Below are 13,953 nucleotides of genomic sequence, written 5' to 3'. Positions count from 1 at the left end.
TTGCTAGACAATCAGAATACAGATACAATAATTTCTCTTAATTTAAATTAAAATCTATTTTACACATGTATCTATTGTTATGCATACAAGACTAACCAAGCTCACGGTCTTCCTTTTGAGATTCTTGATGTTCTTTGTTCTTCTTATTGTTCTGGCGTCCAAGCGTCCAAAATGGCTTCAATCTTCTTGCCAGACAGAAATTCATGAGGACTTACTCCTCTAAGGAGACGTCCTCTCACCTCTCTCTCCACACAAAGACTCTCTTGTTCCCTCCAAAAACATAACCTGCCTTGAGGTTCCATGTCAACATCATTGTTCCCCAACAGTTAGGGATTTTTCCAAATGATTTATTTTCTGAATATTATTCATTTGCACTATTCCTTGATTTCTATTTTTCCTTTAATTTACTGTATTTTCAATTATGATGGGAAGAGTTAAAATAGTTTTTATGATATTTGAATATGCTCAATGTGGCCTTGACAACATACCGCCATCTTGGCTTTGTTTGGAATACAACGTATTTCTTTTAGACAAAGAAAACTGGTTAGCTTGCTTTATAATTTAAAATAACAAATAGCAATATTAAGTTTATACATAAAATAAAACATATCAAAACCCTTTATACATCAAAAATATATTATCTACTCAAAAAGAGCATATTACAATATATAAACGCAAATGGGTCCAATCGTTGTCTACTATAAACTTTTAATTGTTAAATACTGGACCGATTTATGTGCTGTTTTTTTTTCTCAAAATGTTCCCTGTCACCATGGAAAGGTTTAAATCTACTGAAATAATTCACTAAGAAAAACACAAGAATTCACTGGTAGAAAAAAAGTTATTAACAGAATTAAAAGTTTTTGGTGGGTAGCTGAGAAAGTACATAGGTTTTTTTTTTCTTGGTTATTATACATCAATTGATTTGTCTCTTTCTGAAGAATAAGAAAAAAATATTACTGATTCCATTAAACAATATTATACTTAAGAAAAAATTATAAAAACATAATGTGGCTTGGGATAAGATAGGTCAACAAATTTTTTTGTTGTTTTCGATTTCAGAGTCATCTCACACCCCTTAATACCAGTTTTCAAAGAAATTAAAAATTAGAATTTTTTCACCCTTATTTAACTGGAGGAATTGTTTTTCTTGTAGTGACCATTTATCATTTAATCGTTTATAACTTATCTGCATTTTATCTTATTATATTAAGTATTTATTTGATCTTTATCATTTCTATGTTAATACAACAGTTAGAAAGCTAAATGTCTGTTCTTTTAACTTATATACCTTATATGGTGTGGATTTTCCATCCTGTGGAGATTTATGGCAAATACCAGTAAAACTTGCCAATTTTCTTGTTAATTCACCTCCTATCCAGCATACCTTACGTATCGAATATGCCTTGTCGAGGCCTTCTGATGTAGAGTACCTCACATCTTAAATTGTTGTCTGGACTAATTATAAACATTACCTCAACAGCTTTCTCTTCTTAATATAAAGAGTCTAAAGGAAAAGTATTTTCATTTAACAGTATTTTATATTTCCAAGAAGGAAGAAAAAATTGTAATAACTATTTATTTATTTTCTGTCGATATTACTTTCTCGGTCTTCATCAGGGCAGGGCTGTTAGGTGGAAGTGAAAACAGTGACACCTCAAAGTCTATATCTATTTAATAATCTATATTAAATCTATTAATTTTGGTTTGTTTTAAGTTAATTAAATAAAATACTAAAAATTAATGTTTAGTCATGAAAATGTTTAATCAAATTCATAATAATGAATTGAGGAGTTTTCTGCCAAAAATTAATATATCGAGTTTTAGAAAGTTATTATAGGAACAGATGCGATATTTAGATAAATTAAATTTTCCACTGAAAATGTTGATTTGTTATACTGGAAATATTTGGCAGGAAAAGATTTAAATTTTCATAAACTGAATAAGTTTTAGCTGTTGAATTTTAATCTTTCAAAAATATCTTGACTTTTGAGAAGTGTATATAAAAACTTTTAATAAAAAAAACCTTAGTACTAATTGTAGAAATGATACATTAAACATAGCTCAGTATTGTAATAATTGTAATATATTATTTTTAGGTAATTATGTATCTTGTGAAGAAGAAGATGGGGATAACTACTAAAACCTAATCGAAATAAACCTCAAAGCAAGATGATTATGCAGTTGTGATTTCCTTCTTTTTTTTTTAACTCTGAATTAGCGTAAAAATATTTTTTTTTTCAAAAGTAGGTCTTTAATTAGAACATGTTAACAATTATTTATCTATAGGTATTTAATTTGATTCTACAACTTTTACCCTTTTGAAGTAAACGTAATGTTTACAATGTGATAGCTGAACTAAAAAAACATATTTAACCGTACATGTATAAATAAATCTAATCTCATAAACTTCTTTCTTTTTTTTTTTTTTGTTTTTATAATTCACTGATTTTCCCTTTTATTCATTACAATTAAAATAGGAATATGTCTCCCATTACATCTGTACTATAATAGTAATTATAAAATGTACTTGAATGCTGTATGGTTTGCTTTTAAAAATAAGTTTTACGGAACTATATTTGATAAACATTTTTCTGAGTAATACAGGTTTTTGATTCCATACCTGAATGCAATGCTTCCTAGAGGAAAAAATATAATTATTAATTATAATGTTGATAAGAATTACATTCAATTTTGTTTACATTTTAACTATTAATTATATTAAAAAATATAAATATTAATTGAAAGAAAACAAATATTTTTAGTAGATTTGTATCTGCTAAAATGCTTAAAATTGCCACAATTTTTTAGGTTTTTTGGAGGGTTAAGTTTATATTATAGAGGCACTTGTATTCCATTAATTCTAAAGAGTTGTATTAATCTATACTTTTAAGTTGTAAATATTATAATATACATGTTTAAGTGAATATGAATCTCTATCTATTGATAAAAAATGAAATTATGGAGTAGTATTCCATAAAATCATATTCACTACAAGCACTCCATTCAGTCTACATTTGGTATGAAATAATATAGCCACCTTAAAATATGAACATCCATTTTATGAAGTTATTGATTTAAAATCAGAAAACACTAGAAGTACAATAAATGAATTTTTTCCATATTTCAATAAAACTAAATCTCATCTTCTCAAAATAAATGATTTTTTTGTATGTATTAAGATCCATCTAAACATAAGGCTTACCTTATCCGGTGCTTTAGGAGCTCAACTAGGATTAAAAACAAACCATTATTCCATATTAATTGTCCATGAATAAATAATTATTTACACTACACGAAATTTCACACAGATTGTTATGAATTTTATTCAAGAACTCATCCACAAATCTAACCATTCATTCTGTACGTTATGCCCCATTCATTAAATTCTCTATTTTCATTACTGAAATAAACAATTACTCAAAATCCAAATCAACTATTAATCCAAAAGGAAAGAGAACAAAAAAAAAGTTTGCCAAGTATACCATCCAATATAACTTCATCACTATTTCTTTTTTTTTATCCCCCTTATTTACGTAGTTTATACTAATTGTTGTGTTTTTTAAAAATATTTCTATTGGATACATTATTACTTATATTCCAAGGGTAATGATTTATCATTTGATAATAAAATCTATAGTAGGAGCCATTGTTGAAATATAGGTGTACCCAGATTTACACAATGCGACTGCGGTTTAGTGTGATATACCTTATTATATGAATGCAGATAGGAATTTCTATGATGTATAACTACTTATCTTTAACTGATGCTGATCAGTGATATAGTATTTCTTATATAGACAAATGAGGGAGGTGGTGGGTAGGTTAGAACTAGTAGAGGGAGATATGAATGGAACTGGAAGGAGACTTTCACAGGAATTGGAACATTTTAGTAAATCATGCAATTGTGCAGAACACAATCACGCTTTGAAGGATGAGCAATTAGCATGACATGCACCTAGTGTTGCCTTAGAAAGGCTGCAAGGTTTGGAATGCAAGAGAAACATAAAAGACCTTAATCTGTTAAAGCTATTAATGCCAAGTATCAGGTGTTTTATTACTCTTTATGAAATAAACATTTAAGCTATTTATTTATGCATTTATATTATTAAATAAAGACATTTATAAAGCCACAACTATATGATAATCAGGCAATTAGTATTTCGCATGGTTAGCAATAGTCGATTTAATTGGATAAAATTTATACTACTCCTTATCTGCACTAATCTCCGACTTCGAGCTGAGTCAAATGAACCATTTCTGAAATGTATGTATTAAGGAAAATACGTTTGCGCTTGTGATAGTGAAAGTAGTTGGCGGTTACATCGGTTATACCCGAACTCAAATTTGATTAGTCAGGCAACACCAAATTTATTATTACCTACCAGCTGACACGTGAACTATTATTGTCATCAGGCAAACGCCATATATTAATATTTGTACTACTTCTTGTATATATAAAGATTACAATAAAATCTTTTGGTCAACTAAACTCTAATGTCCTTCACGGAGTCTTTCGTTTCTTTTGATCTCATTTCCAATTTCTCCCGAGGAAATTCTCCTCTTAGGAGGCAGTGAGTAACAACAAACATAGTGTATCACTACATGTTTTTGCTATTTATGTAAATGTAGATTAGATTACAGTTTTATTCTAGGCGATCAACTTTTTTGGTTATTACGCTCTTTTTACTTTATCCATCTTCTTGTCTTTGGCATTTCCTCGACGAAATGATGTGCTTTCTTCAATTATATGTTTTATGAATAACGGTAACTGACAAGTTTGGAATTTAGGTTAAACCTCTTTTGCCATTGGGTGAACGTGTGTTAAGTTGGAATGTCCTATTCCCACTCGTGCAACAACCACTTCTCTTCTGTTTCCCCTTGTAGCAATTGCCCACTTTTGTGTCCTTTTTTTCTTAAAAATTTCTCAGCTTATTAGTCAGTGCAACCTCAGCCTTAAATCCCAACTTTTCCGGGCTTTGTTCCATTATGCCATCACATTAGGTTCACTGGAGATTTAATGTCCTTCAAGTATGGCAGATAAAATGTAACAGAATGCTTGTAAAGAATAAAAAAAAGTGGTAGCCAAATGTTGAAAAAGATAGGACCTGGTATAAGCACCTATTGAGCCAAGAAAGAAGAAGATATCAAGGACTGCTTAAAAAGCAGTTATAGCAAAATGTACACTTTTTTTTTTAAGTTGAAGATCCTAACGTTCTCCAGCTTAAGGTTGGAAAGACGGCTTATCCTACAGATTACCATCACTTGACTAAGCACAAAATTGTAAGACCTTAGTATGAATATTCCATTCAGGGAAAGTCGTCCTTAAGAGGCAGTGAGTATTGATATACATAGTTGATCAGTACATTCTAGTGTTATTTCTGGAAATGTACATTTGTCTTTTATTTCACTTTGCCTTCTCTACATCTCTCCTTCTTCCTAAACCTTTTCTTACTTTCTCAAGGACTTACTACTAGCTCCTGTAGCACTTTTCATCACCTTCACGGCCCTAAACTAGTGCACTGTGGAGTGAAGTTTCCATCCCACCGGTACTTCGCATAAAACACATTCTGTCAATTCATCTCCTAGCTACCCAAACTATGAACACGTACTGTCGAGGCCTTTGGATGTAGACTGGACATCCTCGCGAGGCTGAGTCGACCCAAACTGGAGAATAAATCTGATGGGGATTCAAACGTGTTTTATTGTTCAAGTCCGAGTTTGCATTCTAGTGTGAAATTTCTCGAAGCGTTAACAGTTGCGCAGAGCTACTTGAAAAATTGATGCAGAATCACATAATTGCTTTTTAAATCGTTGAATAAAGATAGAGAAGAATTGATTATAGGTAAGGCTACCTACTGAATACATTAAATATAAGAAGCTATATTTATACAAAGGAAAATGTTCCGGCATTAATGTTTTATTTATTTCTTATATCACGGACTAAACATGCTTCTTCAAGGATCAGAGGTTCAAAATACAAAACAAAACAAGAACTTTAAGATTATCTAATATGGATATATATTTTGGCGAATTTTCGAGATTTTATTGTTGTCATATTCATGCTCTTTTGTGAAAAAAAAACTTTTATTGTTTAAAAAAAAAATTTTTACTATTAAACACTAAAGTGTACAGAATACAAATTAAGATTGCTAAATTGAAACATTACTTTTAATTTTTTTGTAATTTTTTTTTTTCGGATCCCTCTAAAACAGAAAAAACAATTAATTAGTGAATGCTTTATTATGTGAAAAAGGAATAAATCGTATTGGATATTACCTTTTACTACCTTTGATAATTTAAGGTTACCTGTAGTGTTTATTTATTATTTGTGAAAAGACCATTCTAAATGGTCCTATGTTTAAAATCCGGAGGTGAGGGGCCTACTGACAGAGGTCCCCCCCCCCTTTTTTTGGTAATTAAAGTCTTATACATTGAATAAATAATAACTGTCCACTACTACTGGCTCGCACAAGTTTCGGAATAATAGTGAGCAAGTGAAATGGAGGGAGTATGTGCGGATTATTTGGTTTTTTATACCCTTACTGTCCTTTTGATCAGATACTCTGTTTATTTCTATTTTGTATTCTATATATTTATAACTAGTGCAGTGACCCTAATAATATTTACTGGATACCGCTATAACCGTTAAGTGCAAACTAGCGCAATCTATCAGTCGACACGTGAACCACAACGATCATCACTCGAACACCGTATTTTAATATATGTATTATTTTTTGTAATGACTTTAATTGTGAAAATGAATTACAATTTCATGTATTGTAATATTCATAAAAGTACTATTATAATCTAATAATTTTCTGATCTACTAAAAGGTAACGTCTAACATATCTACTCGATAGCGTTTAACAGCCCCAGAGAGATATATTAGCGCAACTTGATAAACTAAAGTTTGAATTTCTCCTTCAGGGGACTACCTTCTTAGGACGTAGTGAGTAACAATAAACATAGAGGATCAGTATATTCTAGTGCTATTTTTGTAAGTATGTTGGAATTTTATTTCGCTCTGTCTTCTTTGGATCTCTACTTCTTCCTAAACCTTATCTTCCTTCCGTAAAGAACCATAGCTAGTTCCTATAGGACTTGTCATCCCCTTCACGAATAGTTCCTTGCGGAGTGAGGTTTCCAACGTTCAAGAATTTACAGATTTCTATGAACACTGACTATCGAGACCTTCTGATGTAGTGTACCTCTCATTTTCAATTAGAGTCAGAATCAAATTATTATGCACAATCATCTCGACTCTAGCGTTGTTAGTTGTGTCTTGAGTGTTTATGAGATTTGAATGACATGATTTTAAATTTTGTACATCTATTTTTTTTTAAAATAGCTCAATTCTTATATTTCTGCATCATGTTATAATAGTATCATATTATGTTAGAATCATTAATTGTATGAGTGAACGCAATATAAATTTATTTATTAGCCAATTAATAAAAATGGAGAAAAAAAAACCTGCCTAAATTAAAAAAATTGTTCCTGTGAGAACTTTACAATAACGGATTTACTTTAGGTGTTAAAAAATCCCGAAAAAAATATATATTCCTGTACATGTTTTTTTAAAAATATCTTTATTGAAATTTACAGCTGTATATTACATAATACATTGAGTAAATTTGATCTTAGTTAAAATGGAGTGTTACAGGCGTGTAGTGAAACTACCTATTGGTAGCACCCTACATGTACACTTTAAAAAATTATAACTGCTTGATTATTAACTTTTTTTTTCTCCATTCTTCATTTGCTTATATCTAATACTATTTTTAATCGATTTCTGAAGTATATTTTTATATTCTTCTATTAGAACAACCCATATTTCTTGAATAAATTTTCTGACATTCCACAGATGTTTATAAATTTTTACAGAACTATAAGAATTATTGTGCAATACATCCTTTTTTAGGTACTGGGTGGACACTTTTTTCAATTCGTAATGTATCATCTGGATTGAAAAATACTAAATATTCATGTATATACAATTATATTGATTATATAATAATTGTTTAAAAAAAATGGGGGAAGGAAATAGATATTTATTTATCTCAATACTTCTAAATCCAGTAATGTCGGTAGAACATAGCTGTACCAAGAATTTAATGTATATTTTACTTTTGTTTTTCAGATAATATAATATTTATATTATTTTCAGTTTAGATATGAAAAATGAAAATAGAGTTCTCTAAACAATATATGAGTGACTTCTGGTAAGAAATTACCATTAAAAAAGTCATTACTTCTACTAAAATTCTGAGAAAACCATTAATTATTCATGTGTATTTAGTTCAATATTAAAACTCCTGTGTTAATATTGACTTCAATAAGTCCAAGCACGCCTCGGAGGAACAAACACTCAGTAGGTTACGTCAACAACAGACTGTATAAATGAGGTCGGAAAATCATAGGAATCCCATTTCTATAGCCGACAGTCAAAATAACAATATGAAGTTCTTCTGTGTCCTAACTTTCATCGCTTGTAAGTATTATTTATTATTACTTATTTATTATATATATTTAGGAAATAAAATATAAATATAATTTGAAGATACAATACACATACTTCACAAAAACGTTGGTTTTCGAAGAACTATTGAACTTGAAGAGCTCTTTTACAATTCTAATTTTAGCAAATTTATACTGCTTTAAAAAAAAGTTTTAATACTTTTTTTTTATATTAGGTAGGTAACTTTAAAGGTTACTGAGTAAAAAATGAGCGATTTGAGGATTTTAAGTTTAACTGGTACCATTTTGTCATTTTATTTAACTTCTAAAACCAGTATCATACTTTTTTCCTGTAAATTGAGAGCAGATAAGATTTATTCAGTATTTTGAAAAAGGTTCATGGTAGTTGCCAAAAATTATGATTTTGCAAACGAAGATTTCTCTTGAACATTAATATGCACGTTTCAAGAGCGAAGAATTAAATAATCTCTTCGTTCGAATTGATGCCACTAAAAAACATACATATGTTATGTTCTAAAGGGGGACTACAGGGATGCCTCAATCTCCTGATTTTATAAGGCTCACCGAACTGTAGTTTTTGACTGATCCTTCCTTACCAGATCTTCTTCCTCATGGAATTTCAACCGTCACTTCTGTCTATGCCGTTCCAATAGAATTAAAATATATATTTCTTATTTACAATCGGACATTTTTTAATTTGTTTTTCGGTTGGCTCTACAGATCTTGTTCACGCCTATCTTTGACTACTGCTTTCCAGTTTGTTGCATGCAGTTCTTTCGGATATTCGTTGGTTCTGTTTATCCAATTGGTTTTTGGCTTCTCAGGTGGCCTCTTTCCAACTATAGTGTTATTCAGTGTTGTGTAGAGGCGTCCTGATAGACTGCTTCGAGCCATCTTAACCTGCTTGCCTTCATATCATGAGATATTGACTAAGCAATCTCTGCAAGCAGTTCACTGGTAGTTCTTCTATGATCCCAGATCGTTCTTGTAATAGTACTGAGGGCGCCCAAGTATATCAGAGCAGGCATTGTACACCCTTAGCTTGAGATTTTTAGAGAGTTTCCAGGATTTCAATATTTTTGAAAATGAGAAAAGGCTCTGTTAGCGCTTGTTATACGCTTGTCTATCTCTGTCCGTGTAGGCGAAGTATTTGAAACTGTCTACTTTCAGGAACTATTTGCCATCCACGCAGACCATGTTGTTATGGTAAGTTTTTGGCTTACAATCATATACTTTTTTTATCTTCATTTACTTTCAAGCTAATTTCTTCTTTCTTCCATATCATCTTTGTTATTTCCTAGGTCTACGATATTGTCCGAATACGCTAGAATTTTATGTTTTATTCCAACTTGCACCCCACCGTCACGATATTTTTCTAATCACTTTTTTTAGGACTAATATAAACAGCATCAATCGGAATTTATTACCTATTATATTATTTATTGCATATTATATTATTTATTACATATTGCATTTATTATATACAACTAGGCTGTAATTATTCTTTAGATATTAAAACTTTTAATTAATATTACTTTTGTATTTTTTTTTCTAATTTATTATTCTCACGGGAAGTGTCCCAAATAAAGAATTCGTTCTTATAAATTTCATTCTTACTACAAAGAATTTTTTTTTTTTTAATAATTTATTTATTGATATTTACAACTGTATACACATATACACATCAAGTAAATTTGCTGTAAGTGATATTATGACATGATAAAAACATGTGGAGAATCTACCCATTGCTATAACTCCAAAAACATTTCTAAAGGAAAAGATCATGAGGCTATCTTCTTTTCAGACGTCTAGGAGGATTATTAGGTAGTGAAGGAGAAGCCAGGCTAGAAACGAGTTGGTTTGGGTGGTTGGGAAGTTTATTATGGAAGGATTGCTTTCTGGTTCTGGCCAAATCGGCAACAAAGGGGACATTGAGGTCCTGATGGATGATTTGATTTGTGACAAAGTAAGGAGCATTAAGGATTTTAAGAAGGATTTTGGACTGTAAGGATTGGATTCGAGAGGAATTATATGGTTTAGTGGAGCCCCATAGCTCAACTCCGTATGTCCAAATAGGCCTTATTATAGTCATGTAGATCAGTCTTTTTTAAAGGATTGGGAGTTTGGACCGTTTGTATAGTAAATGTTGTAATAGTCGGAATCGACGAGCAGTTTCCTGTCTTTTCAGTCTTGTATGAGGATTCCATATCAGTCGTTTGTCCAGATTTAGTCCTAAGAAACGGATCTGTTCAACAGGAATAAGTGGGGTATTATTAAAAGATACTGTAGACTACAAAGAAATGAAAATAAAATTTAAATTCAATGTCAGTTGAGAAATAATATTTTATTTGCCTTATTAATTATGACTAAGATAGTAATAATTCACTGAAATTCCAGGTTTTATAGCCGTGGTGCTGTCACAGAGATTCAGGACAGTAAGCGACAACCATTGCCCACTAGCATGCGCCAGGAACTACGTGCCGGTCTGCGGGATGAGGCTAGAGAAAGGAGCCTGGAAGAAGGAAATTTTCCCCAACGAATGTGAAATGCAAGATGAAAACGAGTGCCATAATGGTAATTTGTTAAAGTTATTTTATAACAACAGCTTATGATCAACAAAGCCAAAACTCTCCAGCTTGAAACTCTTTTAAAGTTGTAACTCAACGTAAAACTCGATATGTATTCCATGTTCCTCGATGAATTTATAGATAAAACTGAATTCCTTAACTGGAGTACGGTTACAATATAGTCGCTTATTTTTTCCTTTTTTAAAATTTTGTGAATGTACATAAATGATGAAAATATCACAACTTTTCGATCAGTCTCAAGGATAATTAAACAAAAAAATGGACAATCAGATTATAGTACAAGAGCCCAAGAGGGGAAAAAGGACAGTTATTTCATCCAAATTTTTTATTACTTAAATGAAAACAGCGTATTATTACCAGTAAAAATGTCTGATTCTGCCAAGTATAGTTAGGAGGAATATTAAATGGTGGCTGTTTCAAAACGTTAAAAAAAATTAAAATTTCATTCTTAGCTCCATATGTTCAAAACTACCAACAACACTAGAAATCCTAAGAGGACATTATTTAAATTAAAATACATTTGCTAAAATATGAGCCCTGATAAAGTTATTTACGTTCGATAGTTCCCGAGATATAAATTTTTAAAAAGCAACATTTTATGAAAGATGTACAGAAAAATCAGTAGTAAGTGAGTTTATTTTGAGAATTCTATATCTAAAAAATCATTCGAAGTATAAATGTCTGTTAGCACTTAAATTACCGCAAATTTGATATACTATAAAGTAGTTCATCTTCGTTGGTGTTGTAGTTTTTATGATATTTGACGAAATAAATTCACAAAATGTTAATTTTTAGTTATTCGAATAAAATTGTAGTTTTTTGAAAAAAAAAAATATCTTACGAACGATAAAACATACATATGTCTTGTAGCATTCAAAATAAATCGAATTTAACTTACTATAAAGTAATTTATGACACGTATCTTCGTAGGGGTAGTAATTTTTATGATATTCGCATATGAATATAATTTTTGTATACATAATATGAGCAAATATCATGAAAACTACTACTCCAACGAAGATAAACGTAATAAACTACTTTATAGTACATTAAACTAGCTTTAATTTCAGTTCTGGCAGACATCTGAGTGAGATAAATTTCTCAAAATAAATTCACTAACTTCTGATTTTTCAGAGCATTTTTTTTTTTTAAATATTGGATTTAAATATATATAGGAACTATATAGCGTAAATAGCTGTATTCAGGCTGATATTTTAGCATATTTATTCTACTTTGAATGATGTTCATTAAGTTTACTAATGTTCGTAGTTAAATAATGTATAGTAAATCTTTAGTTCTGAGATTTGGAACTTCATGAAGGCACCTTGCTGTGTCTACTCGATATTAATAAATATATTTTTTAATAACCATAATTTATGCTGGATACATAACTATAATAAAATATTACTCAATTCGAATGGTATGAAAATTTGATTTTTTTTTTTTTTTTACAGGTAATTACGTACCATGCACTCAGTAAAACACATTTATCGGCGTTCCTGTGACTAAATCAAACACCTGAAGAATCTGGAGTACATTACCTCACATATATATAATGTTGGATTTATTTAGAAATTCATTATTTAGTTTATAACAAATTTAAATTGTATTAAAAATATTTAAATTGGTTAAATGAAATTGTTTGCAAATACAAGACTACACTCAGCTATTTATATACAGTTTTTTTTTCATTTTATAAACCTAAATAAAAATTTAATTAAACGTTTGCAATTGGAAACCTTTTTATTTAAATCTGGGACGGTATAAGTAGTCAATATCTGGATTAAATCTGAGACGTAATATCTTGATGGATCATCTTTCCTTTGTTTCTCTATGGGCTAACGATATTGCAAATTGAAAACAATGTTAAGCTACGTCACCAAGGAATATATCATAATGCATTTGTGCTCGATAATATTTTAATGCGAATATTATTTACTATGTTTTCGATTAGAAAAAACTAATTTTTTTTTTTTTTAAATATGGCAAAGATAGGCCTCTCTTCGATCGTAATTTCATCCCTTAACTGGTTAATAAGGTTCAGATCAGATTTACGTGATGGACACTAAAAAAACATAAAAAAGTATGTGAAGGAAGAGTTGGCTCAGTTAAGGGACCGTTACACGGTCAGTCATCAATCCAAAGCCTGACTCACAGAGGCATAACAGTTGTTGTTGATTGTTGCTTAAAGGCGTAAAACCCTCTGGTCATAAACGCCTATGGCATGATAAAAGTAAAAAAAATAAAATAAAATAAATAAAAAATATAGAAATAAAAAAAATAAAAATAATTAAAAAAAATTATATTTACATAAATTTGGGGTCAGTCCTATCCTATTTATTGTTGGCAAATAGTGAGTACACTCTTCAAAAATATGTCTAATCGTAAGAATGGACTGACAATATTTGCACGTTGGAGACGGCAGTTTTCTGATCAGGTGAGATTGCGTGAGGAGAGTATGACCTATTCTCAAGCGGGCCAGAGCAACCTCCTCCCTGCGGCTGTTGCGGTAGGATGTCGACCATGGTTTTACTGATCGTTTTATTTCTTTTAATTTACTCGGGGCATAACAGTACAAGAGCCTTGTGAAAAAATAAATAAGTCAGTTATTGTTTAAATAAATAAATTTTATCCAATTTAAGTCTCAAAACAATCTATATTTCCTTTTAAGTAGTACGTTTTGGCCAATTCGGCCATTCTCAAGGTCAATCTTAAACAAAAATTTAGAACCATATCAATTTAAAAAAAACTTTATGCAGGATATTCTGCCCAGGTCAATAATTTCAATTTAAATTACTCTATTTTGTCAATTCTTCGCATTAAATTAAAACTTTTAATTACATTCAATTTACACTATCTTTATCACAACAACTAATTTATGAAA

General features: G+C 30.3%; 1 protein-coding gene across 2 annotated transcripts in view; it reads left to right on the top strand.

Annotated features, from left to right (window-relative positions):
* LOC106685636 (vasotab) overlaps window positions 1-12,742 on the top strand; it is a 14,510-nt gene extending 1,768 nt beyond the window's left edge. Inside the window, exons 3-5 of one of the 2 annotated variants that reach the window (XM_014428428.2) lie at window positions 2,100-8,494; window positions 10,879-11,055; window positions 12,524-12,742. In XM_014428428.2, the coding sequence (XP_014283914.1) occupies window positions 2,100-2,143 (44 nt within the window). In that variant the 3' untranslated portion in view covers window positions 2,144-8,494; window positions 10,879-11,055; window positions 12,524-12,742. Of the gene's footprint in view, window positions 1-2,099; window positions 8,495-10,878; window positions 11,056-12,523 lie in introns of those variants that run through there. The other variant, XM_067051503.1, reaches the window with a different exon arrangement.
* The last annotated feature ends 1,211 nt before the right edge of the window (window positions 12,743-13,953 follow it).

This window comes from Halyomorpha halys, unplaced genomic scaffold (assembly GCF_000696795.3).
Source record: "Halyomorpha halys isolate HHAL.00 unplaced genomic scaffold, Hhal_1.1 Scaffold719.1, whole genome shotgun sequence".
In the NCBI taxonomy this organism is placed as follows: domain Eukaryota; kingdom Metazoa; phylum Arthropoda; class Insecta; order Hemiptera; family Pentatomidae; genus Halyomorpha; species Halyomorpha halys.
Note: the sequence above shows the minus strand (reverse complement) of the source record. Positions and strands in the feature narration are given on the sequence as shown.